General features: G+C 40.8%; 1 protein-coding gene across 1 annotated transcript in view; it reads right to left on the reverse strand.

The window, feature by feature from the left end:
- Positions 1-1,593: 1,593 nt before the first annotated feature.
- The window catches only part of LOC127434483 (A disintegrin and metalloproteinase with thrombospondin motifs 3-like), a 217,127-nt gene continuing 192,140 nt past the window's right edge, over positions 1,594-26,580 (reverse strand). Inside the window, exons 20-23 of the mRNA XM_051687301.1 lie at positions 21,665-21,872; positions 14,407-14,524; positions 5,024-5,490; positions 1,594-2,835 (exon numbers count right to left, since the gene is read on the reverse strand). Coding sequence (XP_051543261.1) covers positions 2,764-2,835; positions 5,024-5,490; positions 14,407-14,524; positions 21,665-21,872 — 865 coding nt within the window. The 3' untranslated portion in view covers positions 1,594-2,763. The remainder of the gene's footprint in view (positions 2,836-5,023; positions 5,491-14,406; positions 14,525-21,664; positions 21,873-26,580) is intronic.

Consider the following 26,580-nt stretch of genomic DNA (forward strand, 5'->3'; position numbering starts at 1 on the left):
AAAAATAAAATAAAAACACTAACTGTAACTGAAAATGAAATCTCATTACTCTTATTTTATTCACTGGCCTCTGGACACAAAACTGTAGTTGTAGTAAAAATTTTACTACGAGATTAGGTTGTTTTTTTTATGTGATTGCAATGAATGAATTACAATGCAAAAAGCACCAGTGTACACTTTATCTCAAGTCTTCCGAAGCCATACAATAGCTTTGTGTGAAGAACAGACCAAGTCGTTATACAATGATAATCTTCATATCAAGCTGTAACTGAATGAGTGTGTCAAGGACTACGTTTACATGACACCAGAAAGCGGCTTATTGCGAGAAAGCGGGTTATTGCAACAAAAAAACATTCCTGTTACATGCACTGTAAAAGCGGCATACACTTTACTCCCTTATACATACGGCGTTGTCAGTAAGCAGTTTACTCCACAGCAACAAACATGGGATAAAAGGAAGACTTTGCTTTTGTATTCTCCATTGCTTTGCTTTATTTCCAGATATTCCAGAGTTGTTGCTGTATGTTGCAGAGTTGTTCCCACTGCACTCCCAGAAATGTTGAATTCTTTCCACTGTGTTGACATGGGCTGTTGTTGGGCTCCATCCTATGACGTTTGTTATCCCGTTTGTTGAGTGCTATGGCAGATGTCAATATTTTTAGTGGATAATTACTTAAATTTTGGTCCATTCCTCATTCAAAGCTATTGTATTGCTTCAGAAAACTTGCACAAGTCATATTGCCTACTTCTATAATTGTGCTTTTGTGTCCTTCTGAATGCAACAGTTATGAAAAAAACCAACAAAAAAACCCAGTACAATTCTTCAAAAGATTTTCCTTTTGTTCTGCAGCATTTTCTGGGTTAACTATTCCATGAATACACACTTGTTGTTTTTGTAAAACTGGATTCTACAATATTTTTACTGACTTTATTAAACTGTATTTATATAAATAAATAATAAAAAAAGTCCTTCTGATATTCTACCTTAATTTAATATGGGCTCAGTAACAATGTGTGATCTGCGAGCTTCTTTTTTATATTGTTAAAAACATTATGAATGGTCTGATGTTTGAGTCATTAATCTGAATGTGTCTTTACAAAAATTAGAGCCTAATAATTTTTAGCTTTAAGGCATGTAAAACTCGAAAATGAACTGGCAACTGAGGATATTCTTTTTGTTTTATATGAACATACAGGGGCACACTAATGTACCCCGGGGCCCATGGGCTCACAGTTCTGCTGGGCCCCCCTGCCAATTGTCCAACATGGTGGTGGTTGGGGGGTGGATGTGTTGCAGACTGTCTCTGTGTGGGAAAGTAGGGTGGTGGCCCTCCTGAAAGTAAAATGTAGAATGGGGCCCTTGTGGGAGTTGAGGGCCCTTGGGATTCAGCCCGTTTAAGCCCGTGCATTATTGTGCCCCTGTGAACACATCATGTATAGCCCCAGAGTAGCACTCTCAAGAAATGTAATATTGTATTACAATGTTTGCCCAAATGTTATAATTTAATACCGGGAGGTCTGTATATGAGCATCCACTGTGACAGAATAAGAAATTTCAATCAAGCACAATTTCCAGAGCATTTAATTTGGTGTTGTGATGAAGACAAAGGCACAAACTAAGAATAGACTGAATTAAAGTGGGCCTCAATGCTCAAACAAACATATCCTTATACAGCATACTGTACATTTGATCCAATTAAAAGCTTTGTAGTGAAAACCATGTGGGATTTATTAATGTTTCATATGAACGGTGTAATTGGGCATCTCTGTTGATATTTTCACATGTGAAAGGCATGCGAAGGACACATCCTCTTTACAGTAAATATTCGGGTAATTTCCACAACAGAATTACAAATGCACTTTTAACAAATATTTGACATGCATATTAAAAATGTGTTTTTAGCATATGCTGTCTCTTCTTACAAATCACTTTACTGGCTATAGTGGTGGATAGCTGAGGATACAGAATGCTTGCTAAGTTATATTTGTATGTTTGGAAAGGTTATATGTTTGTACAACAGTATCATTTTGGAGATCAAGCATTTGGTGGTGGTTGAGGAGATTCCCCCGCTATGATGTAACATGCTTTGAGTGCCTAGAAAAGCGCTATATAAATGTAAGGAATTATTATTATTATTATAAAGCAATTCTGATTAAAGAATAAAAAAACATAATAATAATAATAAAAACTTAATTGGGGTCTTTAAGGGCACAATAGTGAAAAAAGTCAAATAAAAAATTTGATTAATCTTTAATGAAACAATAAAGCAAACCTGAAAGTGTACTCAAGAGACAGTGTGATGTTTATTACGTTCTTTATTGCTATGTGCTCCCCATTACAACAAACAGCCTCAGTAGTGTACACTTCCATTATAACTAACAAAAGTACAAATGAAAACAAAAAGAAATGACTGCAAGCAGTTTGCAATTGAAAGTGACTTTGTATGCCAGAATATTAATTAATACTTATATGGGCAAGTATTGACGCTGACTACCACCCCTGGAGTCGCAAGTTCGAATCCAGGGCATGCTGAGTGACTCCAACCAGGTCTCCTAAGCAACCAAATTGGCCCGGTTGCTTGGGAGGTTAGAGTCACATGGGGTAACCTCCTCGTGGTCACTATAATGTGATTCGCTCTCGGTGGGGCGTGTGGTGAGTTGTGCATGGATGCTGCAGAGAATAGAGTGAAGCCTCCACACACGCTAGGTCTCCACGGTAACGCACTCAACAAGCCACACGATAAGATGCGCTGATTGATGGTCTCAGACGCGGAGGAAACTGAGATTCGTCCTCCGGCACCCGGATTGAGGCGAGTCACTACGCCACCACGAGGACTTAGAGCGCATTGGGAATTGGGCATTCCAAATTGAGGAGAAAAAGGGGAGAGAAAAATGTATAATAATTAATACTTATATGGGCATGAAAATGTGGGGATAAATACACTTTTTATTTTATATTGTATGTCTGTCTGTGGCTCAGGGATTGTCAATTTACCATCTACTTTCACTTGCATTAATTTGCATCTCTGAAAGCTGGTGAATATTATTAGCAGTGAATTCTTCATTGGTAGATAATGAACAACGATAAAATTACAACTTTTTTTTTGTGATGCACACACTGTTCACCTCAACTTTCATAAATGTAATGAGGTTTACAAAGACAAATCATACCATCTGTATTAAGATATGTCTATTGTCTATTCTAGAAGATCAAAATGCACAATAATTTTGACATTTGTCATTAGATAAAGCTACGAATTAACTGTAAAACACAGTTTTTTGTAGGATTTGTGGGTGAAGGACAAAATGAACCACTGTTACTGACAGCTTTTTCCAGTTATAATTTTCTTTGTCAGTTATTAAGTAACTTTGTCATTTAGAATTTTCTCTACACTATGTCTATTCTAAAACTGTTGTGGAACAGCTTTCCTTTATTATAACATCTCAAAAACTGAGCATGTGTTTTATTGTTGTCTCTAAAATGCAAGTTTAAATGACAACAAAAAGGTTATTCATAGGTCTACTTTTATTTATTGAATTGTTTGTTTCTTTACTTTTGTGAGCTACTGTTGCAATTCAATGGAAGCTTCACTCTACATAAACTGACTGTGAGTTTGAATTAATTGTTTGGTATGAAATAACAGATATAGTTGCACATACAACATGACTTTGAACTTCAAATCTTATTAAATACTCTAAAGTTCTCAATGGTATATACAAAAGCTATGCAGTGCCACATAGACAAACATTTGTATGGTTTTGAACATCTGAACTCCACTGATAGATTAACTGGTTCCCTTGGTATTGCAGTCGATGTATTGTGGTTGAGATCTATCCCTCGTTTACAAAAATAAATAACTTTCTTCTCCCTCGGACAAGTGAGATATCTTCTGCAGCATTTCACTGTACAGTATAAGATCCCCAGAATGTCCAGCTTTACTCCTTCAAAATCTAGCCTTAAACATTCAATTAATCTCACGATACAAATGATGGATCTCCTACATCACTGATAAAGCTGCTGTCGGCATGGTGTTGACATTTTTTCTTTGTTGGCTAAAAGTTCTGGCTTCAGAGGATAATACAATAAGACAAGATAAAAAAAATAAAAATAAAATAAACATCTAAGAGAGGCCTCAACTATGACCAACAATGAATGGGAAAACATGTTGGGGACAATTAAGTTCTTCATGAACATGTTTAAAAAAAGACATTAGGAAGAAAACAAAAAAAGTGACAGGTTTCACAGTCTACCAGAATTCATTTGATTGATGAATGGTTGAGAGGTTAATTCAAGAATGAATTAAACACTTTTGGAAGTAAAAGTAAATATTTTATGGCTATTTTTATGTTATTTCTCTGATGTATATTGGGATCTTTTTCCTATGGCTTGCACCATTTTGAAAGACATTCTACAGTGCTTCACTCATGGCTGATAGTACATTTCCTAACATATTATTAAAGTGTTCTTAAGAATGACTATTTAATATAAAATCACCAATAATGATCCTGAATCTCATATTTTAAAAATTCTCTTGTTTTTTGAATAATAATAATAATAATAATAATAATACTGACATTTTCCATATACAGTATTTACAGGAATGTTCATAAATATTAATTGGTCAAACAATTCCAAGTTTGGAGCTGGTAAAAAATAAAGCTGTAAAAAAAATTCAAAAACTACAACAATTTCCTAACAAGCACCACCGGAATCTCTTCATGTACGGTAAGCTTGCCAAACCCCCATAGACCAAGCTGCTGCGAGGTTCTGACTGCTTTTGTAAGAACTTTGGCACATTCCCCATCACAATAGTGTGATTGACAAGTGTGTTTTAAAAAACAAATACTGCTGATAGGGGAAATTGAAAACATTTGAAAGTGAACCAGCACTTTACTCTCTCTAACTTTTAAATATCTTGAGGGACGATCTGAAGGGAAAGATGAATGTTAAAAGTCTATATCTACAAAAAAACAAGAAAGACAGAGATAGTCCAGGGGAAATAAAAGACCTTCATCTTTCTACCTCAGATAATGCTGTTGGCCACTGACTCTCCTGGAAATTTTCCAACTGCCAAGGTGTGTCTTTAGCGGCTTTCTCATTCCATTGGCTAAGCATCAACGTTGCAGGCAGGTTCCTAGCACCAGGTTTGAGGTGTTTTTGAGTCTTGCTGTTCTCAGTATTGGCTTTACGAGGTGGGGGTGTGGGAGTCTGCTTTATAAGTCGGCTTTGTGACTTGGATCCCCGCTGGTTCTGGTAAGGAACTTTCAGAGTTTCACTAACTGATGTTGAGAGTGTCTCCAGAAGTTGGGAGGCTGAACTGAAGTGAACTTCCTCCATCGTCTCAGTAGCTTCGTGCAGAAGAGGAGCAAATGTGCCACTTCTCTTACTGCAGGATTCACAACAGAGCTTGTTGTAGCCTGGTATAGAGCAGTAACGAGCTAGAACCTCCATTTGACAGAATATAGACTTGTCTCCTCCACATGGCTCATCTGTTTTAGAAACAGAAAGGTTTTATTCTGTGCAGTTTTGTAGCAGTTACTCAAAGAAGTGATTTCCAATTTAGTGATTTAAAATACTCAGGGTCTTTATATCATCAATATTACCAAATATGGTGACATTGTGTTGCTTCATACACACATGCATCAAAATAGTCTACCCAGGTACAATGATTATCTGTGACAGTTTTGCCCACAATGCAAGTGAAATTGTTTTACATAATTAGTGATTTTTTCAATGGTGGTTGTTGCAATCTTTAATCAACTGTGTATCTGTGAAAGAAGAAATTCTGAAGTCCATCTTAAACTCAGATGTGGCCTGGCAGATGCTTCAGCGCATTGTGTGGTGGAGCCACTTATGTGTGGGCAACCTGAGTTTGAATCCAGCTTCCCACTGTTTTTTTCTATTGTTTTAGGATCTCTGACTGCCCTGTTCAGTGAGGTCTGTAATAACTAAAATTCCCCATTCATCTCAATGGCAGTTGCTCGGTTGGCAGAAGTATTTGATTTAAAATCTGCCATTTTTGCTAATGGGCACTCAGTTCTGGACACAAATGTTTTTGAGCCAATACCCTGAGCTGTAAATGCCATGGCACCACCAGAACGCGCACAGTCCCAAGCACTTCACTAGAAACTATGTTGCTTGCCAAATTTTGAATCACAATACACAGCAGTTTTTGAATGGCCATCTATGGAGAAAGATTCTGATTGCTCAGTTACAATAATGCTTTCTTTCCCATGATGTAATCAGTTGGAAAGAGAATATTACATTAATTTGTTTTTTAAAGTGATTAACTATACGCTACATATTGCTGATGAAATGTTTATTAGACATTCTTTGTGCAAGCTGTTTTCACCCAGACCACTGCTTAAGAGAACATGTGGTACATGTACTTTTTTTAGTGCTAACAGCGATGGACCAATCACAGTCATTTGCGATTACAGGATAGAGCATTTAATTTCATGATTTTCTAGAGATTGCAGGGGAGGATGTCTGATTGCATTTCAGATTCCAATCTTTGGAATTAATACATCTAAAAAAGCATTCTGTTATGTGTTTGAATGTTCCTAGAAGACAAAAAAAGTATTATAACTTTAATTTGGAGGATTCTCACAGGTTACATTTATTAGCCGACAGCATTTACCAGCCAATGGTCTTAACAGAGCCATTCCAGTTTTCCAAAGTTGGACTACAGACTATTTGTTGCCAGGTGAACCACCAACTGTTTTTTTAAAAAAAAAATTTTTTATTACAGATGAAAGGATGCAAAATGCCTCTAGCTCCCTAAGGAGCCCCACTTTATACACATCTAAAAAAAATCTGCAGTGTGTCGTAAGAGTACCATTTGTAAAGGTTAGGGGGTTTGTTTACTTTCCACTGAGATAGGTGTGGTTTCATTCCAGTGTGACTCAAGCTATTAAATGAGAATTTAAAGAGGTATTATGCAAGCAGATGTAAGAAAGTGCTATTCACAGTCAGTACATTTATGCGCAGTTATAATAGAGCTCACTGATTCTTGAGATAAGGGACAAAACATGTTTTAAATCTTAATTTTTCTTTTTTAATACTAAATTAATGATGAATAATGAAATGGATGCATTTGTAGACAAATGTCTCAGCTAACGAACCATGTAAGGGAACAGGTTTTTATATAAATGCTTTTTATCTGAAAATTGAAATGTATTCACTCCATAACTTACATCTTACTGTAATTTTTGTCAACTCTGTCAGACACACTAAAAAGCATGCTATTTTAATTTGATCCATCCAACAAGACTGTAAAGTCTTTATTTATCTAAAAAGGAGTATGACTTTAAAATCAGTAAAGGAGTTAACTGATCAAATACATTCATTTTATTTTTTCTGTTTTAACAATATTCAAAAAATTCTGACTGAGTTGACATCATTTTATATATTTCCATCTTAACCATGTGTTGTACACTGGAGCCATTTTGTTTGTTTGTTTTTTATAGAGGCAGTTGAAGCTGCCTCTATAACCTAAACTAAAATGGCAAAATTATTCCACAATTCTTAACAGAAATGATCAAGGGATGACGGTGTTGACATGTTAAAGCTGTAAGCACGGAGACTTAAACATTGTTTAAAATAATAAAATATATATATATATATATATATATATATATATATATATATATATATATATATATATATAAACTTACCAGACCACGTGTCCTACAGTTGCATCCATCATGAGCAGGTGGTGGGAAAGGGGTACTCAGTTATAGCTGACCATGACATTGTCTGATTTATTCAGGATTATAAAACAATTTGACAGAGTTGACGCAAAGTGAGAACACAACTTTGAAAGGCATTTTAGGTGGAAAATATAATTTAAAGTTTACTTTATGTATTGTTTGATATCTTACAGATCCCTACATTTCATTTGATATTTATGAATTGGTTGCATTTTTAAACACTTTGTTTGGCAGTTTAACATTGTGACCTCTTGCTGAGGACAGGTTAAGTTACATGTACTTCCAAGTATAGAGCATGCATTTAAAAAAAATCAAATCAAATTATTTTCAAATATGGGCTCTATTTACGTGAGCATGCAAAGCGCTGCGCTTTGTGCTACGACCGTGCGCAACGTCTTATCCAGCTTTCATGAGAGATCAAATTCTAAGCTAAATTTTGTGCCAGCGCAAGTGGGCGTGGGTGGGAGTGTTTGCGCTATTGTGGGTGTATGCACGCAAACTGTGGGTGTATTGTATTTTAATGGAGAGGCACAAAGTGTAATTTTCCTGAGAAATAGGTAATTGCGCTAAGACGTTTGAAAACCCCGTCTTAACTTAGCGCAAAGTTTAAACTCAATTTCTGCATTTGCAGTTTGGAGATTCCACCAGCAGATGGTAATAAAGTTCATGTCCTAACTCTGAAAATATAGTGGAACATCAAATTATGTCCCTGAAAATCAAATATAAGAGTCTTATATGAAATTTGTATTTATATTTTTACGAGATTTGTGTTAAACTATCAATAGGTCATGGTTTATTTTTCAATTATTATTATTATGTTTAATTTTACAATTGTATTTATGGTCTAATTTATAGGCCTAAAGGTATTTTTCCACCTGTTGTCGTAGAGTGATTTTTAAGTCACTGCAAAACGGACCGGTGGAAGAAGTTGGAGAGAGTAAAATGGGGGGAGTGGTATTTAGCTGCCTTTGCTTTTGATATTCCCCCTTCTAGTCGTTAATTTTTTATGTCCAGAGGAGATATACGTTTTATCCCTGTTTCTAGTCAGACTGAATGCATACATTTACCATATCCACCAGTAAATTGTGCTAATAAGTAAAGCCCTATTTGGATGCAAGTAGTTAAATTAAAGCCAGGGGCTCACAGGCTGAACAGTGCAGATTCACAGGCTTTTAACCTTAACCTGGGATTATTTTACCAGCCGTTTTATAGAAGGTAAAAATCGCTGTAATCTTTTGCAGCGCTGGAACGTGAAAGTCCAGAAAAATTACTTACAGATGGCTGATGATCAAATTTGTTATTTATTTGATAAATAGCTGTTAGCCCTGCAACAAATGTTCGACAGCTAATGAATGACCTAAATGTTCGTTTGTTTAACAAATTGCACACTGCATTCAATTATTTGTGAATGTTCAGCTTCTTCAGCTGCATCAACATTAATTCCATCATTTCATATGTCCCAAAAATGTACGTCCCTAGCATTTGCCATGATATCTTGCATTGCTGCATGTCACCTCTGTCTTTTGGAGCATGTATATAATGCCAAGGCAAAATGAGTTTCAATAAACGTGTATTGTACGCATACTGTACAAAGCCGAGCAACAACTGCATTTTCAAGGTCTGTTAGTCCAACATAAAAGAAATCAGACTTGTACATTTTCAGCTGGATTAAAGCATATACATGACATTTATTTAGACTAATTACTGTTTTAGTCTGACTTTTGAAGTGCATGTGATGCCTGTTAAGATCTATTTTCCTCACTCTTATCAGTGGACTCAAGACTCAGCGTTCCAGGAGTCACGTGACACCATGCGAGGGTCGGACGTGTGAATGGCGAGCTCTGCGCACTTTGCTAGTTTTAATACTTTTTATGTCATGAACCGGTGAGATTTGATACACTCTGATTCTTAACTGTTCTAGGAAGACAATATGTCAAAGAATTCAAAATCCTCGGTCTCTGGAGACATTAAAAGGCACTTACGTGCTCTTGTTGAAGCCCCTAAGCAACAGGCCGAAAGCCCAGGACTCAATTTGGCCAGTGCGGTGAAAGAGATTCAGCATCAACTGTTGAACATGATTGCAATGCTGACAAAGGTCGTTACTGACTTGGAGGAGCTTGCTGTAATACGACGAACAATCACTGCCATGGAGATGAAATTCACTGAGATGGTCACAAGAGTTTCAGATGTTGAGAAACGGATCGATTATCTGGAGTCATCGGAGAGCTGGTAATCCGCTAGCGACCAAGACAGACTTGGTGATACTCTCTATGCAGCCGAGTGGGCCTGACTCACTGAACATTCACTTGACTGTCCGAGGAAACTGAGCGCCTTCTTTGTTTCTTTTTGTGCTGGTTCTGCCTTGTGGCTGGAGTTTGTTTTGTGGGATAACACTCCTTCGGGACAGTTTGTGGATGAATCTGCACGTTCTTTGTGCTTATGCCTCATATTGGTTGGAGTTTGTTCTGTGGAATATTTCTTGCAAAACAATGGATTGATTAGGGCATTTGTTGCACTCATGTAATAGCCAAGTGGGCTTGACTCACTGAACATTCACTTGACTGTCCGAGGAAACTGGGTGCCTTTTTTGTTTCTTTTTGTGCTGATTCTGCCTAGCAGCTGGAGTTTGTTTTGTGGAGGAACACATCTTCGGAACAGTTATGTGGATGAAACTACACATTCTTTGTGCTTATGCCTCCTATTTGCTGTGTAATTCTGTCTCACAATATTTGTACAGAAGCACCAGACTTGAGCAATCCAACGGCAAAGTTGTCGTGGGGTCTCATTAGGCATACATGTACTGTTTTTATTTAGAGGGATGGACACCGGTTGGCGCTGTCGTGCGCAGGGTTAATGCGCACATTTTTGGGAAGTTTGGGAAGATAGGGGGTGGACATGTTTTCTTTAGTGCTGGCTCAAATAAGAGCAGGGGAGTCATTACATTGATAAGTAAGCATCTACATTTCAAATGTATCAAACAGATTAATGATAGATTAGGAAGAGTCATTATTGTTTTAGCAGAAATTCAGGGGCAAAGGTTGATTTTGGCTAATATTTACGCACCTAACGCTGATGATCAGGGCTTTTTTATAGATCTTGAAGGGATGTTGCAAGCCGCTGGCACCCCTCATGATATAATATTGAGACTTTAATCTTTTGATGGACTCAGTCCTTTATCATAGTGAAGCAAAAGTGTGTAAGAGCAACACTGATGCTTCACAGGATGTGTAAAAATCTTGGTCTTACAGATATTTGGAGACTTTTGAACCCATCTGGTAGAGATTATACATTTGTTTCATCAGTCCATAAGATTTATTTTAGAATAGATTTCTTTTATTTTTTTTATATCTAAGTCCCTCATTTCATCTGTTGTTGATTGCTCAATTGGAAACATAGTCTCAGATCTCGCCCTGGATAGTTTAGAGGTGTTGCCACATACAGAGAAAAAAAATCATATAGTTGGCGCTTTAATGTATCCCTTTTGCAAAATCCTGCATTCCAACAAATGTTAAAGGCTGAAACCAATGTTTATATGGAGACCAACTGGTCCTCAGTATCCTCTGTGGGCGTGGCTTGGGAGGCACTTAAGGCAGTTCTTAGTAGTGCCTGACCGATATATCGGTCTACTACTTTAACTACTATAACTGACGGTGGCTCTGCAGACAGGGCAGAGTTAGGCGGTGCAGAGTTGAGCAGTCTCTTTTCGGTAAATTGCTAACTAGTTTGTGAAGTACATACTGGAAAGTTATTAAACAATGACCCCATAACTTTCCATTTTCAATATAACTAATATAATGTTAACTCTGTCCCTAACAACCATGTCACTCAATGTCTGTTTGCTATTAGCCAGCTATAGTTTGTCAGTGCTGATCGGACGTAAACATTAATTCTTTAAATATTCCCCAAATCAATCGTTAATTCCCCTTTTGAGCTAAATTCCTTGCATATAAATTGTGAGCAGATCCAACGAGCCTGTCGTATTAACATATTTAATAGTGGAAAATTTTAGTCAGATTTCTAATCTGTTCGTTTGCATATTTTTCCCTACATTATTTTGGTGGTTGAATGTGGCCAAGATTCTTAAACTAATTATTTACATATAAAACCATACACAAGAGATGCTGAATTTAACAATCTATAGCTTTGTATATATATTATTATCTGTAAGATATGATTTAAAATCATTGCATGTCGTATTTACAAAGTTATGTCGACATACATCATAAAAACATTTTGTGGAATTTCTACTCAGGCAGTGAATAGAGTACCAATTAAAAGTTCTCTGAGCCAATGGAATCACTATGTCGTCAGGTTGGGGCTCAATTTTACGAGCGGACTCATTTGATCACAACACTGGCATGGCATGAATGTGAGCCAAGAACCACGGAGTACAGTACTACAGGTGCATCTCAATAAATTAGAATGTCATGGAAAAGTTCATTTATTTCAGTAATTCAACTCAAATTGTGAAACTTGTGTATTAAATAAATTCAATGCACACAGACTGAAGTAGTTTAAGTCTTTGGTTCTTTTAATTGTGATGATTTTGGCTCACATTTAACAAAAACCCACCAATTCACTATCTCAAAAAATTAGAATACATCATAAGACCAATAAAAAAAACATTTTTAGTGAATTGTTGGCTTCTGGAAAGTATGTTCATTTACTGTATATGTACTCAATACTTGGTAGGGGCTCCTTTTGCTTTAATTACTAACTCAATTTGGCATGGCATGGAGGTGATCAGTTTGTGGCACTGCTGAGGTGGTATGGAAGCCCAGGTTTCTTTGACAGTGGCCTTCAGCTCATCTGCATTTTTTGGTCTCTTGGTCTCTTGTTTCTCATTTTTCTCATTTTCCTCTTGACAATACAGAGTTCAGGTCTGGTGAGTTTGCTGGCCAGTCAAGCACACCAACACCATGGTCATTTAACCAACTTTTGGTGCTTTTGGCAGTGTGGGCAGGTGCCAAATCCTGCTGGAAAATGAAATCAGCATCTTTAAAAAGCTGGTCAGCAGAAGGAAGCATGAAGTGCTCCAAAATTTCTTGGTAAACGGGTGCAGTGACTTTGGTTTTCAAAAAACACAATGGACCAACACCAGCAGATGACATTGCACCACAAATCATCACAGACTGTGGAAACTTAACACTGGACTTCAAGCAACTTGGGCTGTGAGCTTCTCCACCCTTCCTCCAGACTCTAGGACCTTGGTTTCCAAATGAAATACAAAACTTGCTCTCATCTGAAAAGAGGACTTAGGACCACTGGGCAACAGTCCAGTTCTTCTTCTCCTTAGCCCAGGTAAGACGCCTCTGATGTTGTCTGTGGTTCAGGAGTGGCTTAACAAGAGGAATACGACAACTGTAGCCAAATTCCTTGACACGTCTGTGTGTGGTGGCTCTTGATGCCTTGACCCCAGCCTCAGTCCATTCCCTGTGAAGTTCACCCAAATTCTTGAATCGATTTTGCTTGACAATCCTCATAAGGCTGCGGTTCTCTCGGTTGTTGTTCATCTTTTTCTTCCACACTTTTTGCTTCCACTCAACTTTCTGTTAACATGCTTGGATACAGCACTCTGTGAACAGCCAGCTTCTTTGCCAATGGATGTTTGTGGCTTACTCTCCTTGTGAAGGGTGTCAATTATTGTCTTCTGGACAACTGTCAGATCAGCAGTCTTCCCCATGATTGTGTAGCCTAGTGAACCAAACTTAGAGACCATTTTGAAGGCTCAGGAAACCTTTGCAGGAGTTGATTAGCTGATTGGCATGTCACCATATTCTAATTTTTTGAGATAGTGAATTGGTGGGTTTTTGTTAAATGTGAGCTAAAATCATCACAATTAAAAGAACCAAAGACTTAAACTACTTCAGTCTGTGTGCATTGAATTTATTTAATACACGAGTTTCACAATTTGAGTTGAATTACTGAAATAAATTAAGTTTTCCACGACATTCTAATTTATTGAGATGCACCTGTATACTGCAGGGACTGCAATTAACCACAATAAACTTGTTTTCTGAAACACTTAAGGAAATTTGATAATTTCTAGCTTGTTTGATTCAGAAATGCAAAACACTGTGTGTGGGAAGAAATTAAACTTGAGAAAGAGTACATTATTTATGAATAACAGATCTTGCCAAAACTTCATGTAGTTCTACGCTTTTAGGCATTACATGACCTAATTAAACATTTTCGAGAGCTTTCTCACACATAATGTGGGTCTAAATAAATTATGTGAGACGGGTAAAAACGTTGTTAGAACTTAGTCGCCAGAGAGCAGTTGAAAAGTTCACAGAGCACAAAGGCTTTCTGGCAAATTCACTGTGGTCAATAAGTTTTAAAAGCACTGTGTATAATTTCATCAATGCTGATGAAGCACAGAACAATTTGTTCATTGTGTAATAAGTGCCCTTCCCTTTAACTATAGTTCCATTTGTTGAATAGAAAGCAGAAACTGATCAGCCATTAATCTAGGGCAAGGCTATTCAAATCTAGTCCTGGAGGGCCACCAATAATCCTGAAGACCTTGATTAGCATGTTCAGGTGTGTTTGATTAGGGCTGGAGCTAAATTCTGCAGGATAATGGCCTTCAAGAACCAGATTTGAATAGCCCAAATCTGGCCACCAATTCTTTCAACAAAGTAAACATCCTTAGCCGGGTTCAGAAATATAATGGTGTATATGTTGTCTTACCATGGCAGGGTCCTGGTTTGCAGGGTCTCTGGGACTCTGGCTTCTCGCCTGTGCAATGATCGCCAATGCGACATGTGACCAGGCGATGTGCCACACCCTCTCCACAAGTCACTGAGCACTGAGAGATGAATGAGATGGAGGGTTATGGGAAGTAAAACATTGTGAAACTGGACATCCTACCACTGGCAAACAATTTAAAACATCTGGGGTTTTAAAAAAATATATATGGTGCATACCAAGTTTATGGTCAGCCTTTCCAATAATTATACAAAAAATCTATCCAGTATGTGCCTTGATTTTTCCTAACAACAAGTGAAATGTTCATTGACACAGCTCTAACACCTAGGTGTTAATCTGTTTGCTTGGGGTCAAAATCAATACCACATAGGCTGGGTCACTATAGAGGATTACCGCTACCGAACTGCGTGCTAGTTCTTGCTCTATATCTCTGTTTACTGTTTAAAGAAATAGTAGGTAACACTTCACAATAAGGTTCCATCCATTAACATTAGTTAATGCATTAGGTATCATGAACAAACAATGAATAATATATTTCTTACAGCATTTATTCGTCTTTGTTAATGTTAGTTAATAAAAATACAATTGTTCATTGTTAGTTAATGTTAGATCATAGTGCTTTAAATAATGTTAACAAATACAACTTTTGATTTTGAAAATGTATTAGTATATTTTGAAGATAACATTTAACCAAGATTAATAAATGCTGTAAAAGTATTGTTCATTGTTAGTTCATGTTAACTAATGTTGTTAACGAATGTTAACAAATGGACCCTTATTGTAAAGTATTACGGAATAGTTCACCCAAAAATGAAAATTCTGTTATTATTTACATTTATTTCCGAACCTGTTTACTGTTTAATAATTCCATGGAACACTAGGATAATTTAGAAAGAATATTAATGCAGCTATTTTCCATATATTAAAAGTGACCACGTCTGTCAAGCTCAAAAAAGGCTCAAAAAAGAAATCTTTATCCGCTATTCCCTGAAAATAACGCTAGCTCTCAAATTAAATTTGGTGCCTATGGTGCAGGCTGGATGTTAATGAACTATTCTTTTAAATATTATACAAAGACATGTGGGTTTGAAACTACATGATGACAGAATTTTCAATATTTGGTAAACTATTCCTTTAAAAGCAAATCAAAAGGTTTCTAAACAGTCTAAAGGATAATCAATTCCTGGATAATAGATTCAAATTCGGATGCAGTTGGGTAATGAGAAATCGTCATGGTTACTTGTGTAACCTCCGTTCCCTGATGGAGGGAACGAGACGTTGTGTCAATGTAGTAACACTAGGGGTCACTCTTGGGAGCCCGAGACACCTCTGGTCTTTGATAAAAGGCCAATGAAAATTGGCGAGTAGTATTTGCATGCCACTCTCCCGGACAAACGGGTATAAAAGGAACTGGTATGCAACCACTCATTCATGTTTTATGCTGAGGAGCCGATATAAGGTCCGGCCATTTCAGCGGGTAGTTCAGCGTTGTGGCAGGAGGGACACGTCTCGTTCCCTCCATCAGGGAACGGAGGTTACACAAGTAACCATGACATTCCCTATCTGTCACTCACTCGACGTTGTGTCGATGTAGTGACACTAGGGGTCCCTATACGAAACACCACAATTGGCTGAACTGTGTTACGTGAACTGGCGGTGTGTGGTGGACAGACTACTGTGTGCCTCATAGCCAGCACACCAGGTCGACACGTAACCTCCCCCAACATATTTATGAGTGTCGAACGGCCCTTTTTGGGGACAAGTCGACTCCCCAAAAGATAGAGACAGGCTTAACCCAGTCATGGCCTCTTTTCCCCTGCTCTTTTTCCACTCCCTAAAAAAGAAGGGGGGATTATCCGACTGGGCCGCCAGGTCTAGTCGGGGGGTGTCCCTCCCAAGGGGAAGACACCGTGGAGACCACACCTCGCCCAAAGAGGGGGGGGGGACATTTAAGTGGAAGAATACGTCACTTGGTCTTTCCAACCATGTGGAGAGCCTTCAAGGTAGATCCTGCCCAATGGGGGAGGAGTTACTACAAACATGGAGACTGGGGCAGAGGGGTTCTGCCCAAGGAAGACGCAGTTTGCCAGCAGGGAAACGAACTAGCAGAAGATATATATCGCATGGGGTTAGCCTTACAGGGAACCGCCACATGCGGAGCACCTACCCCAGAACAGGGCTCTTAGTTAGCGCGTGTACTGGGCCGGCAGCGAGTCTCTCCAAAAACTCGACTGCCACAAGGCTCGGAGGAAGTCAACCAGGGAACAAAGTTTGTGAACACTACTGGGAATTAATGGCGCACGTCTTCAGCTTCAAGGGAGGTGGAAGGCGCTATATGCAAGTGATACACCCGGCCAGCTATCCGCTTGTTGCATGCCACTACCTGGGATGAAACCGGTTCCACCCGGCGGTTGTAGAACCTTGCACAGGTGTTGGGTGTTGCCCAGGCCGCTGCTCTACAAATGTCTGTTAGAGAGGCACCCCTGGCCAAGGCCCAGGGAGCCGCTATACCCCTGGTAGAATGGGCTTGTAGCCCTATCGGAGGTGGCATGTCCTAGGCGACATATGCCATAGTTATGGCATCAATGAGCCAGTGGGCGATCCTCTGCTTGGAGACAGCGCTTCCTTTCCGCTGTGTACCAAAGCAGACAAAGAGCTGCTCAGAGATTCTAAAGCTCTGCGTGCGATCCAAATAGATGCGTAAAGCGCACACCAGACACAGCAACGACAGGGCTGGGTCTGCCTCCTCCTGGGGCAATGCTTGCAGGTTCACCACCTGGTCGCTAAAGGGGTGGTGGGAACCTTGGGCACATAGCCCGGTCAGGGTCTCAGGATCACGTGAGAGTAACCTGGACCGAACTCCAGGCACGTTTTGCTGACAGAGAATGCTTGCAGGTCACCTACCCTCTTGATGGAAGTGAGCGCAGTCAGGAGGGCAGTCTTCAAGGAGAGTGCCCTTAAGCTCGGCTGACTGCAAAGGCTCAAAGGGCGTTCTCTGTAGACCCTGAAGAACTACAGAGAGGTCCGATGAGGGAACGAGGCGCGGTCTGGAGGGATTCAGCCTCCTGGCGCCTCTTAGGAACCTGATGATCAGGTCGTGCTTCCCTAAGGACTTACCGTCGACTGCGTTGTGGTGTGCTGCTATGGCGGCAACGTACACCTTCAAGGTGGAAAGGGACAGCCTCCCTTCCAACCTCTCCTGCAGGAAGGAAAGCACTGATCCGACTGCGCATCTCTGGGGGTCTTCCCGATGGGAAGAACACCACTTAGCGAACAGACGCCACTTAAAGGCATACAGGTGCCTTGTAGAGGGGGCCCTAGCCTGAGTGATCGTGTCTACCACAGCATGTGGTAGACCGCTTAGGTCTTCCGCGTACCATCCAGGGGCCAGACATGGAGATTCCAGAGGTTGACCTTGCACATGGTCTGTGCAAGCAGGCTCACTGGGGGAAATGCATATTTGCGCATGCCAGGGGGCCAGCTGTGTGCCAGCGCATCTATGCCGAGGGGGGCCTCGGTCAGGGCGCACCAGAGCGGGCAGTGGGGAGGATTCTTGGGAGGTGCACCTGTGCCTGTCGAATCGACTCCAAACCAGCTGGATCACCTGAGGGTGGAGTCTCCACTCTCCCCTGAGGGTAACCTGTCCTGACAGCGCGTCCGCTGTAATGTTGAGGTTGCCCGGGATGTGAGTGGCTTGCAGCGACTTGAAGTGCTGCTGACTCCAGAGGAGGAGACGGCGGGCGAGTTGTGACATACAACGAGAGCGCAAACCGCCTTGGCGGTTGACATATGCTACCGTTGTTGTGTTGTCTGTCTGAACTAACACGTGCTTGCCCTGGATCAACGGCCGAAACCTCCGCAGGGCGAGCAGAATTGCCAACAACTCGAGGCAGAGGCTGGCAGCTGCGTGCCCGTTGCAAACAGCGCCCCAGCCCGTTTTGGAGGCATCTGTCGTGACCACAACGCGCCTGGAGACCAGTTCTAGAGGAACACCTGCCTGTAGAAATGAGAGGTCGGTCCAAGGGCTGAAAAGACGGTGACAGACCGGAGTGATGACCACGCGACGTGTCCCGTGGCGCCATGCCAATCTCGGCACTCGAGTCTGGAGCCAGTGCTGAAGCGGCCTCATATGCATCAACCCAAGCGGGGTGGCCACCGCCGAGGATGCCATATGCCCCAGGAGCCTCTGAAAAAGTTTCAGTGGAACCGCTGTCCCGTGCTGTTGAACGGGAGTCTGTGCAAGGCCCGGTTCAGTACTCGCAGTTCCAAGATTGGTTGCAACCCACCGCCTTTCTTTGGTACGATGAAGTAAGAGCTGTAGAACCCTTTCCTCATCTCGGCTGGAGGGACAGGCTCTATCGCGCCCTTGTTCAGGAGGGTCGCGATCTCCGCACGCAAGGTAGCGCCGTTCTCGCCCTTCACCGAGGTGAAGCGGACGCTGCTGAACCTGGGCGGGCACCTGGCGAACTGAATCGAATAGCCGAGTTGGATGGTCTGGGTCAGCCATCGCGACGGGTTGGAAAGCGCGAGCCACTTGTCCAAACTCCGGGCGAGGGGGACCAAGGGGATAATTGTGTCGGACGTACCGGCAGGTGGGGCCTCTCGGCGGGGCGGAGCTCGAGGTGCCATGTCGAGGGGACTCGAGCCTCGTGGTCGTGCTGAGTCGAGGGACATCGAAGCACTTATCTGGCTCCTGTCGCCCACCATGAGATTGGCCGAGGAGGGGGGAGGAGGAGTCTTGTCCCCAAGATCCATCGGCACTAATCCCGTGTGGGGGTATTTGTGCCGCAGCTGGGCGCCCAGGGGCGGGGAGTCCGCCACTGGAGCGCCAACCCTGCCAAAAAGGGACGGTGGATGGCGGTCGTGACGATGGCCGTGCACACCGGACATGTGACCCAGGAAACAAGGAAACTGCTCTTTTACTGAACCTTTGGGTACTGCAGCCTCTGGGGCATGTGGCGAAAAAAGAAACAAAAGATTTTCCTTCCGGCCCTCCCCCGGGGGATGAAGTGGTCTGTGCACCAGCTCCAGAGAGATGGGTCCCTTTGCCCCTGTGTCGCCGTCTCAGGGGCGCTTTGAAGCCTTCCTCGGGTTCTTGGCGGCCGGCCGTGAGACGGGGGTGTCTGCTTCCTGCGATGGGCTGCATGCCGGGGCCGGGCTACGGGGGCGGGCTGCAGTGGAGCTGGAGATGTTGCTGCAGGGGGACGCCCTTGGCGACGAGCAGACAGGGTGCGGGATCTTGAGCCACGCCGGAGCAGGATGTGCTTTATAGCCTCCGTCTGCTTCTCCGTCGAGAATTGCTGGGCAAATTCCTTGATGGTGTCGCCAAACAGGCCAACCTGGGAGGGCGTCAAGGAACCATGCCATGTCGGCCACTCGCATCTCTACCAAGATGAGCCAGAGGTGGCGCTCCTGGACCACGAGAGTGGTCATCGCCTGCCTGAGAGTCCACGCTGTGACCTTCGTCGCCCGGAGAGTGAGGTCGGTCGCCGAGCGCAGTTCCTGCATCAATCCCAGGTCAGAACTACCCTTATGCAGTTCTTTTAGCGTCAGAGACGACGTAAACCTACAGGCCTTGGACGGGAGCTTCGGGCGCCCATGCCAGGTGGTGGCGCTCTGCGGACACAAGTGCACCCCGAGCACCTTTTCCACCTGGGGGATCACCGAATACACCCTGGCCGCTCCACCATCAAGGGTAGCGCGAGCAGGGGAGCTGAAAGATCGGGACCGGGCAGTAAAAGGTGCCTCCCATGACCTTGTCAGCTCCTCATGCACTTCCGGGAAGAAAGGAACGGGGGCGGGGCGCGGCTGTGAGCGGCACCCCGAGCCCAGGAATCAATCGTCGAGCCGCGAGGGTTCAGGGGAGAGTGGACCCTCGCGGCCGCCCGGGAAAGCATGTCTGTCATTTCCACATCAGCCTGAGACTGGGCGACCGTTCCCGAAGGAGGAAGCCCAGCCGAAGCCTCAGCGTCAGACCGGACGAGCCCGCTCTCTGATGCTGCGCTCGATAACTCACCATCTTCCGGGGCGCAAGACGAGATGTCGAACCTGCCATGAGACGAGCCGGCGATCTCGTCCGAGCACGCGAATGGGGCAAGCGAGCGTGCTGGGGAATGGGAGGTCTGTGGGGGGATACCCGGTGGAGGTGGTCCCACTGAGGTCCCCAAATCGCCCCCAGTGCTAACCGGCACGACAACGATAATAATTAGCACTGTTGAAATTAAAGATTTAACGCGTGTGATAAATGTAAAATGTTGAACACATTTTTTTAAAGTCATTAACGCATTTACCAATTTATCATTAGATTCTGAAATTTTTTTTGTGTGAGTTCTAAACATTGGTTGGAATAGGACGGAACCTCAAATGCACAGCAGTGATTCTGTGACAAAAATAAAGTACTAATGACAAAAATCAAGTACTTTGTGGCCTTTGAAAGATGACATTTAATTACCACAGAAGCATGTCAATCTATCACCTAAAAGCTAAATACACAATACATGGCACTGATGAGGGACCGCAGCATCAGGCTAGCTTGTTGCAGTTCTCCTTTGGAAGGTCTGTCGACTATCACATGCACAGCAAACTAAAGCTGCCTTCACGTGACTTACTGGAGTGAAGCATATGGGTTTCCCCTGTACTGCGTTGTGCTTTCGTCTTACCAGACAATTCGGATGAAGTATAATTACGTGGGCAGTGCCAGCGCAAAAAGCAAAACAAGATGTTCTCTGCAGCACTTTTTATGTGGAGTACAAAGTTGAAAGAATCATCGTTGAATCGACTGTTGTACCAAAGTAAATAGCCACAGCCTGCAAGCTGATTAATATTGTGTATGAAGAGGGTTTAAGAGATTTAATGTGCATTGCAATGAATACGCAACTTATGGGGACTAATATTTTATTTAACCTCCCACTTAGATTTGAGTAAATGTTTAATGTTACTTGAATTGATGCTCTTTTAGTGCATTTCTATCTTTATACTGTGGAAGGCTTTGTTTAGTAAATGTAAATAAAACATTGTTGCTTTATAATGTTTTCTTTTCTAAAAAGGAACATAATGCATTTTGACCGGAAAAGAAGTATATTTTGAGTCAAATTTCAACACTTTCAAAATCTACAATTAATCAGAATAAACAATGAAAAATCATGCGTTGAATCGTGATTAAATATTTTAATCTATTGTCAGCACTTAATTATTCTGTACTGACAGCAACAAAACACAAAAGGACCTTAGAGAGACCTACCTCTGACCAAGCCCCGGTCCTCCATTGGGCTGGGCAGGGCACTCTGTTGCATGGTCTCCTGATCTCAGGCTTTTCTCCACTGCAGTACTTGCTATGGATGGAGCGGTTTGTGCCTTCATGAAGGAACTGCACACAGCGTACGGTGCGGATCTGGTACCCCAAACTCCCACAAGTTTTAGTACAGTGCTCCCACTCCTCTGTGATCCATCTGTCAAAAGACAGATTAAATGTGGTTCAAAAAATGGATATTATCCATAATAAATAATCAGTTGCACTTCATAGTATTGCACTCTCTACACATTTTTATAATACCTGTAGTTGCTACAGTATCATGCTTAGGTCTGTCCCACTAATTTAGAATAAAACTGCAGCATAATGATTTTCCTCCTTAAAGCGAAATACGCCACTACCATCATCAAATGGAACTGCAAAAACAAAGATTGTTTTCAAATAGGTTTCCGAACATTCCTGCATTGGTGAGACAAACAGATAATCAGATAATAGGCCTCTCTCAAAAGGAGCAATGTTTTAATAGCACCAAAATGTTACTCTTTTCGGTGAAATCTATGTATAGGAGAATGTATTTTAACATTCATGCAACAATTCCTTGTCTCACAGTAGACCAGATGCTAACAAATCTAGCGGACAAAATGAATCAAACGGACTACTTAGCACTCAGAATGTAGTCAAGGGATGTAAACGCTTGAGCTGATGAACTAATCTGTAGTGGAACCATCTGTAGATTCTTCAAAAACCTCAAGATTACTACTACATCTATTAAGAATACATCCACAATAGACATATTAACTGTAAATAGCATTTTTTATTTATCTACACTGACAATGCCATTGTTTTTAAACTAAATAAGTTTAAAAAAAGAATTAAAGTATATAAAGAGACAGTGGGTGTTTGAGAAGGTAAATACAGTTTCATTATCAGTCAAATTAAAATAATACATGAAAAAAGACAACTACTACATTAAATCAATGAACAATCAAGATAAAATGTATGAGAGAGTACAAAACAAATAATTGCAATGAGTTCAGTTGTTATTCAAACAGATCTAACTGGCTCCTTTTTTATGGCTATAACTAAAAACATTATTTTTTTATTTTTTTGTCTTAAAAGTTGCCATGCAACCTCTGTGTCTGATAATTTTTTTCTGTAATAGGCTATCTGGGTTAAAGACACAAAAGAGAGTTTGTGGTGTGTAGCAAGAAGATATATTTGTTCTCAGTGATTGATTCAATGGGATCTAATTTTGTGAGTGCGCAAAGCGCAGCACTATGTGCAAAGACTGTGCACTACATCTTATCCAATTTCCGTGTGATCGCTAATTCTAAGTGCAATTTTCGTGCAAGTGGGCAGGGGTGGGAGTGTTTGCGCAATCTGTGGGTGTATGCGCGCAAAATGTGGGTGTATGTGTGCAAACTGTGAGTGTATTGTATGGTAATGAAGTGCCGCAAAGAGCAATTTGCTATTTTCCTGAGAAATAGGTAATTGTGCTAAGATGTTTCAAAACAAGATTTTTCTGTTTTCAGCGCAAAATCTTAATTCAGTTACTACATTTGCAGCTTGGAGATTCTACCAGCAGTTGGTAATAAAGTTCATGTCCAAACTCTGTCTTATGTCCCTGACAATCGCTGTTTTATGAAACAAAAATTTAGATTTGTGTTAAATTATCTAGAGGTCATGGCTTATTTTTTAATTATTATGTTTATATTTATGATCTTATTTGCATCGGTATTTTTCCACCTGTTGTCGCAGAGTGATTTTTAAGTCATTGAAACTTATGCTAAAACTTAGAAAAGGAGCGTTGAATAAAGATGGTTAAGTTGATTTCAGCTCCTTAGTGTTTGTTTGTATTTATTTGCTCATAGAAAATAAAGGAAAATTCACACACATCAAATTCACCTCTGCAAAACCTTTTGATTATTTTATCAACACATTTCTCATGGTATAAAAGAGGTGAATGAAGAGGAATCTTCATTTGTTTTCTGTGGGTGTTTTTAAGGGAATGTGGATCTTTCAGATCAATTTGAGGCGTGCCTATGGTTTGCATGTTCCACATTTTATCGTAAGTGTGTCATGCAGTGTGGGACTCGCACTGATCTGGTCTTGGTCTTGACTCAGTCTCGCCCTGCCTTGGTCTTGACTTTGTCTCAACCCCTCAAAGTCTTGGTCTTGATACACTCTGGTCTTGGTCTTGACTTGGTCTCGGTTTAGGTGGTTGTGGAGGGGGACGTGGTCATGTGTCTGAAGTGGTAAGAGCCATCACCTGGTGATTACTGACTCTAAACACCTGTGTCTCATTTCAGTGACGGTGGAGACGGGCTTTAAAAGGCCGGCGGAAAGCCAGACAGAGGTCTGAGTCGCACACACATAGTGACGCTGAACACTGGAAAGCTATTTCTTTTATTGTATCTGATGAGTTTATGTTGACTGTTATCACTGAAGTGGATGTGCGTGAACCAAAGTTATTGCTGGAAAACAGAGTTTGAGTGAAATCATGAGAATAAAAAGAACTGCAACGCCAACGCCCGCTTCCTTCTTTCCAGCCCACACTTAAAACTTTACAGTGGTCTTGACTACAACACTGACAAATAAGCCATGCATTCCATACAAGAGACATTACAGGTCATGCTAGCTACTGTACAACACTCATGTCAAAACATAGAAACAAACAGATGTTTAGAAAGTAGGTCTTCATGTCATATTTATAATAAAGAATCAATAACATGAATATGCATGATTTGTTTTTCCATCAACATAGCAGCCAATATGAATAATGAAGAATAACCACTGTCTTACCTAAAGCAGCAAAGGTCAACACTTGAACCTACATCATATTTGTCACCATATGTTGTGCCCATCGACAATGTCAACTTGAGATGTTCTTCAGAAGTCAGGATAAAATAAAGTGGGGAATGCCAGTCTAACATGTTCAAGGAATAAGTCTGATGAATAAATAAATATTTTGCACTTAAGTCATCACTGTGCAATCTTTTGTTGATCCAAGGTGCATACAGACGCCACAACTTCAAAGGCGCATTTTGATAAAACTTGAATGGAATAATTTTTAATGCTACCAAAATGTCATAAAAACAGTTTGTTTCATGAAACAAACTACGTGTTTATTATAAAACAAACATTTACAATATTTTTAGAAACTACTAAATTTTCTCTGCGTACACAACCGATGTAGAACATTGCTCGGAATCACTGATCCAGAGTCTTTTCTCATCCCATTCTCCCAGTTACAGGGAGCTGTAAATAGCATTCCAATTTCTCCCATTCTTTTAAATAGAAGTGACTCATCTTGCTAAATTGTCTCTGGCCTGAAACGCTGTAGAACTACAATGCCAATCATGCACTACATGTCCTCTCTGAAGTTTGAACACTTTTACTCCTGATTTCTTGCAATACAGGGACAGTAGAAGTGTAAAAAAGCAACACGTTACTTTATTTAAAAAATAACTGATATTATGGTCTAAAATAAAAAATATTGCATTCCTTTACTCATTACTCGAAAAACAAATTTGATTATGTAACGCGCATTACTTTTATCGTGTTATCCCCAACACTGATCTTGAGTATAACTAGACAAATGGATTCCTTCCCATTTCTGGGTAGATCAATTCTGTCATTTGAATATATAAATTTGGGTTAATTTATGTTCATTTTTTTCTTTCGTTTTATTTACTAACAATTTTACAAAAATTCTTTTTACATGGCTCGTTGTACATATCATGGCAGATTCTTGCTGAAATGAACACTAGTGGCGCTACAGCAACTACTTTTATTCACTTTCACACAAATCATGACTAAAACGCAGATCTGATCAGATCGCTCTGTTCCCCAGAAAATGATATCTTATGACTTCAAAACACTTTTACTATAACACATGACTTGTAAGGCAATACATTTTTATATTTGCATTACATAGCTAAATACATTTACAAGCTTATTTGAGCACATTCAAATTGCAAGGTAGCTCTTTATAGGAATTACAGAATGATATATAGTTACTGATATAGCATAGCACTTGTGTGCAGATTGTATTACACGTCCTGATGAGTACCCAAGTAGATATATAAGCTGAAAGTATAATAGAAGCACCACAAAAAGATGTTTTCTTGCATTTTTCATCTCACATTTGTTTTTTATTACTCTATCAGTTAGATTTAAGGTTTAGAGCAGGGAGATTGGGTTTTGTTCATTTACAATTCAATAGAGCATTCACTTTAAACCTTACCTGCTTGGGAGAACATTTAACTCCCTTTTAACACAACACAGTTGAATTTTCACCTCAGAACTGCAGAGAGTATGTGTAATGAAACACCTGTTATATTGCAAAAATGTTGCCACAGTCACATCATTTTTATGAGATCAGGCTGAAAAAACTGTTAGGACAATGGGCTGATCATCAGGTTTGTTTGGTCTTGTCCATGTGATTTCTGTGTTTCCCTTGTGTATCTGTTTGTTTTTCAGGTGCCATGTGCTGCTGCAGCCACAGGGTTTACCAGCAAGGGCTGGTTTGGTGCAACAACTCATTATCATGATCAGCAGCACCTGTTCCTTGTTTCCCCAGTTCTATTTATTCCCCTAGTGTGCTGTCTTGTGCCAGACTGTCTCAGTCATTGTGGTGAGCAGTTCAGCCTTGTCTTTCTCCGGTCGGTTTGTTCCTGTTTTTTTTTCTGTTTTTTTCTGTTTTGTCTGCCCAGTTCTAGATCTCTGACTCTGGTTATTTGATTTTTTTAGTTTGCCTACCCTGCTCTGGATTTGTTTGCCTGGACTCTTCTCTGCTCTGTGTTATGGAATGTGCCTGAACTGTGTTTATGAGCCTGCCTGCCCCATTTAGATTTGTCTGTCAATTCCCTGTCCTGCTGTGTAATTTTTTTTAGTATTTTTCCCCT

The sequence above is a fragment of the Myxocyprinus asiaticus genome, chromosome 4 (assembly GCF_019703515.2).
Source record: "Myxocyprinus asiaticus isolate MX2 ecotype Aquarium Trade chromosome 4, UBuf_Myxa_2, whole genome shotgun sequence".
Lineage (NCBI taxonomy): Eukaryota > Metazoa > Chordata > Actinopteri > Cypriniformes > Catostomidae > Myxocyprinus > Myxocyprinus asiaticus.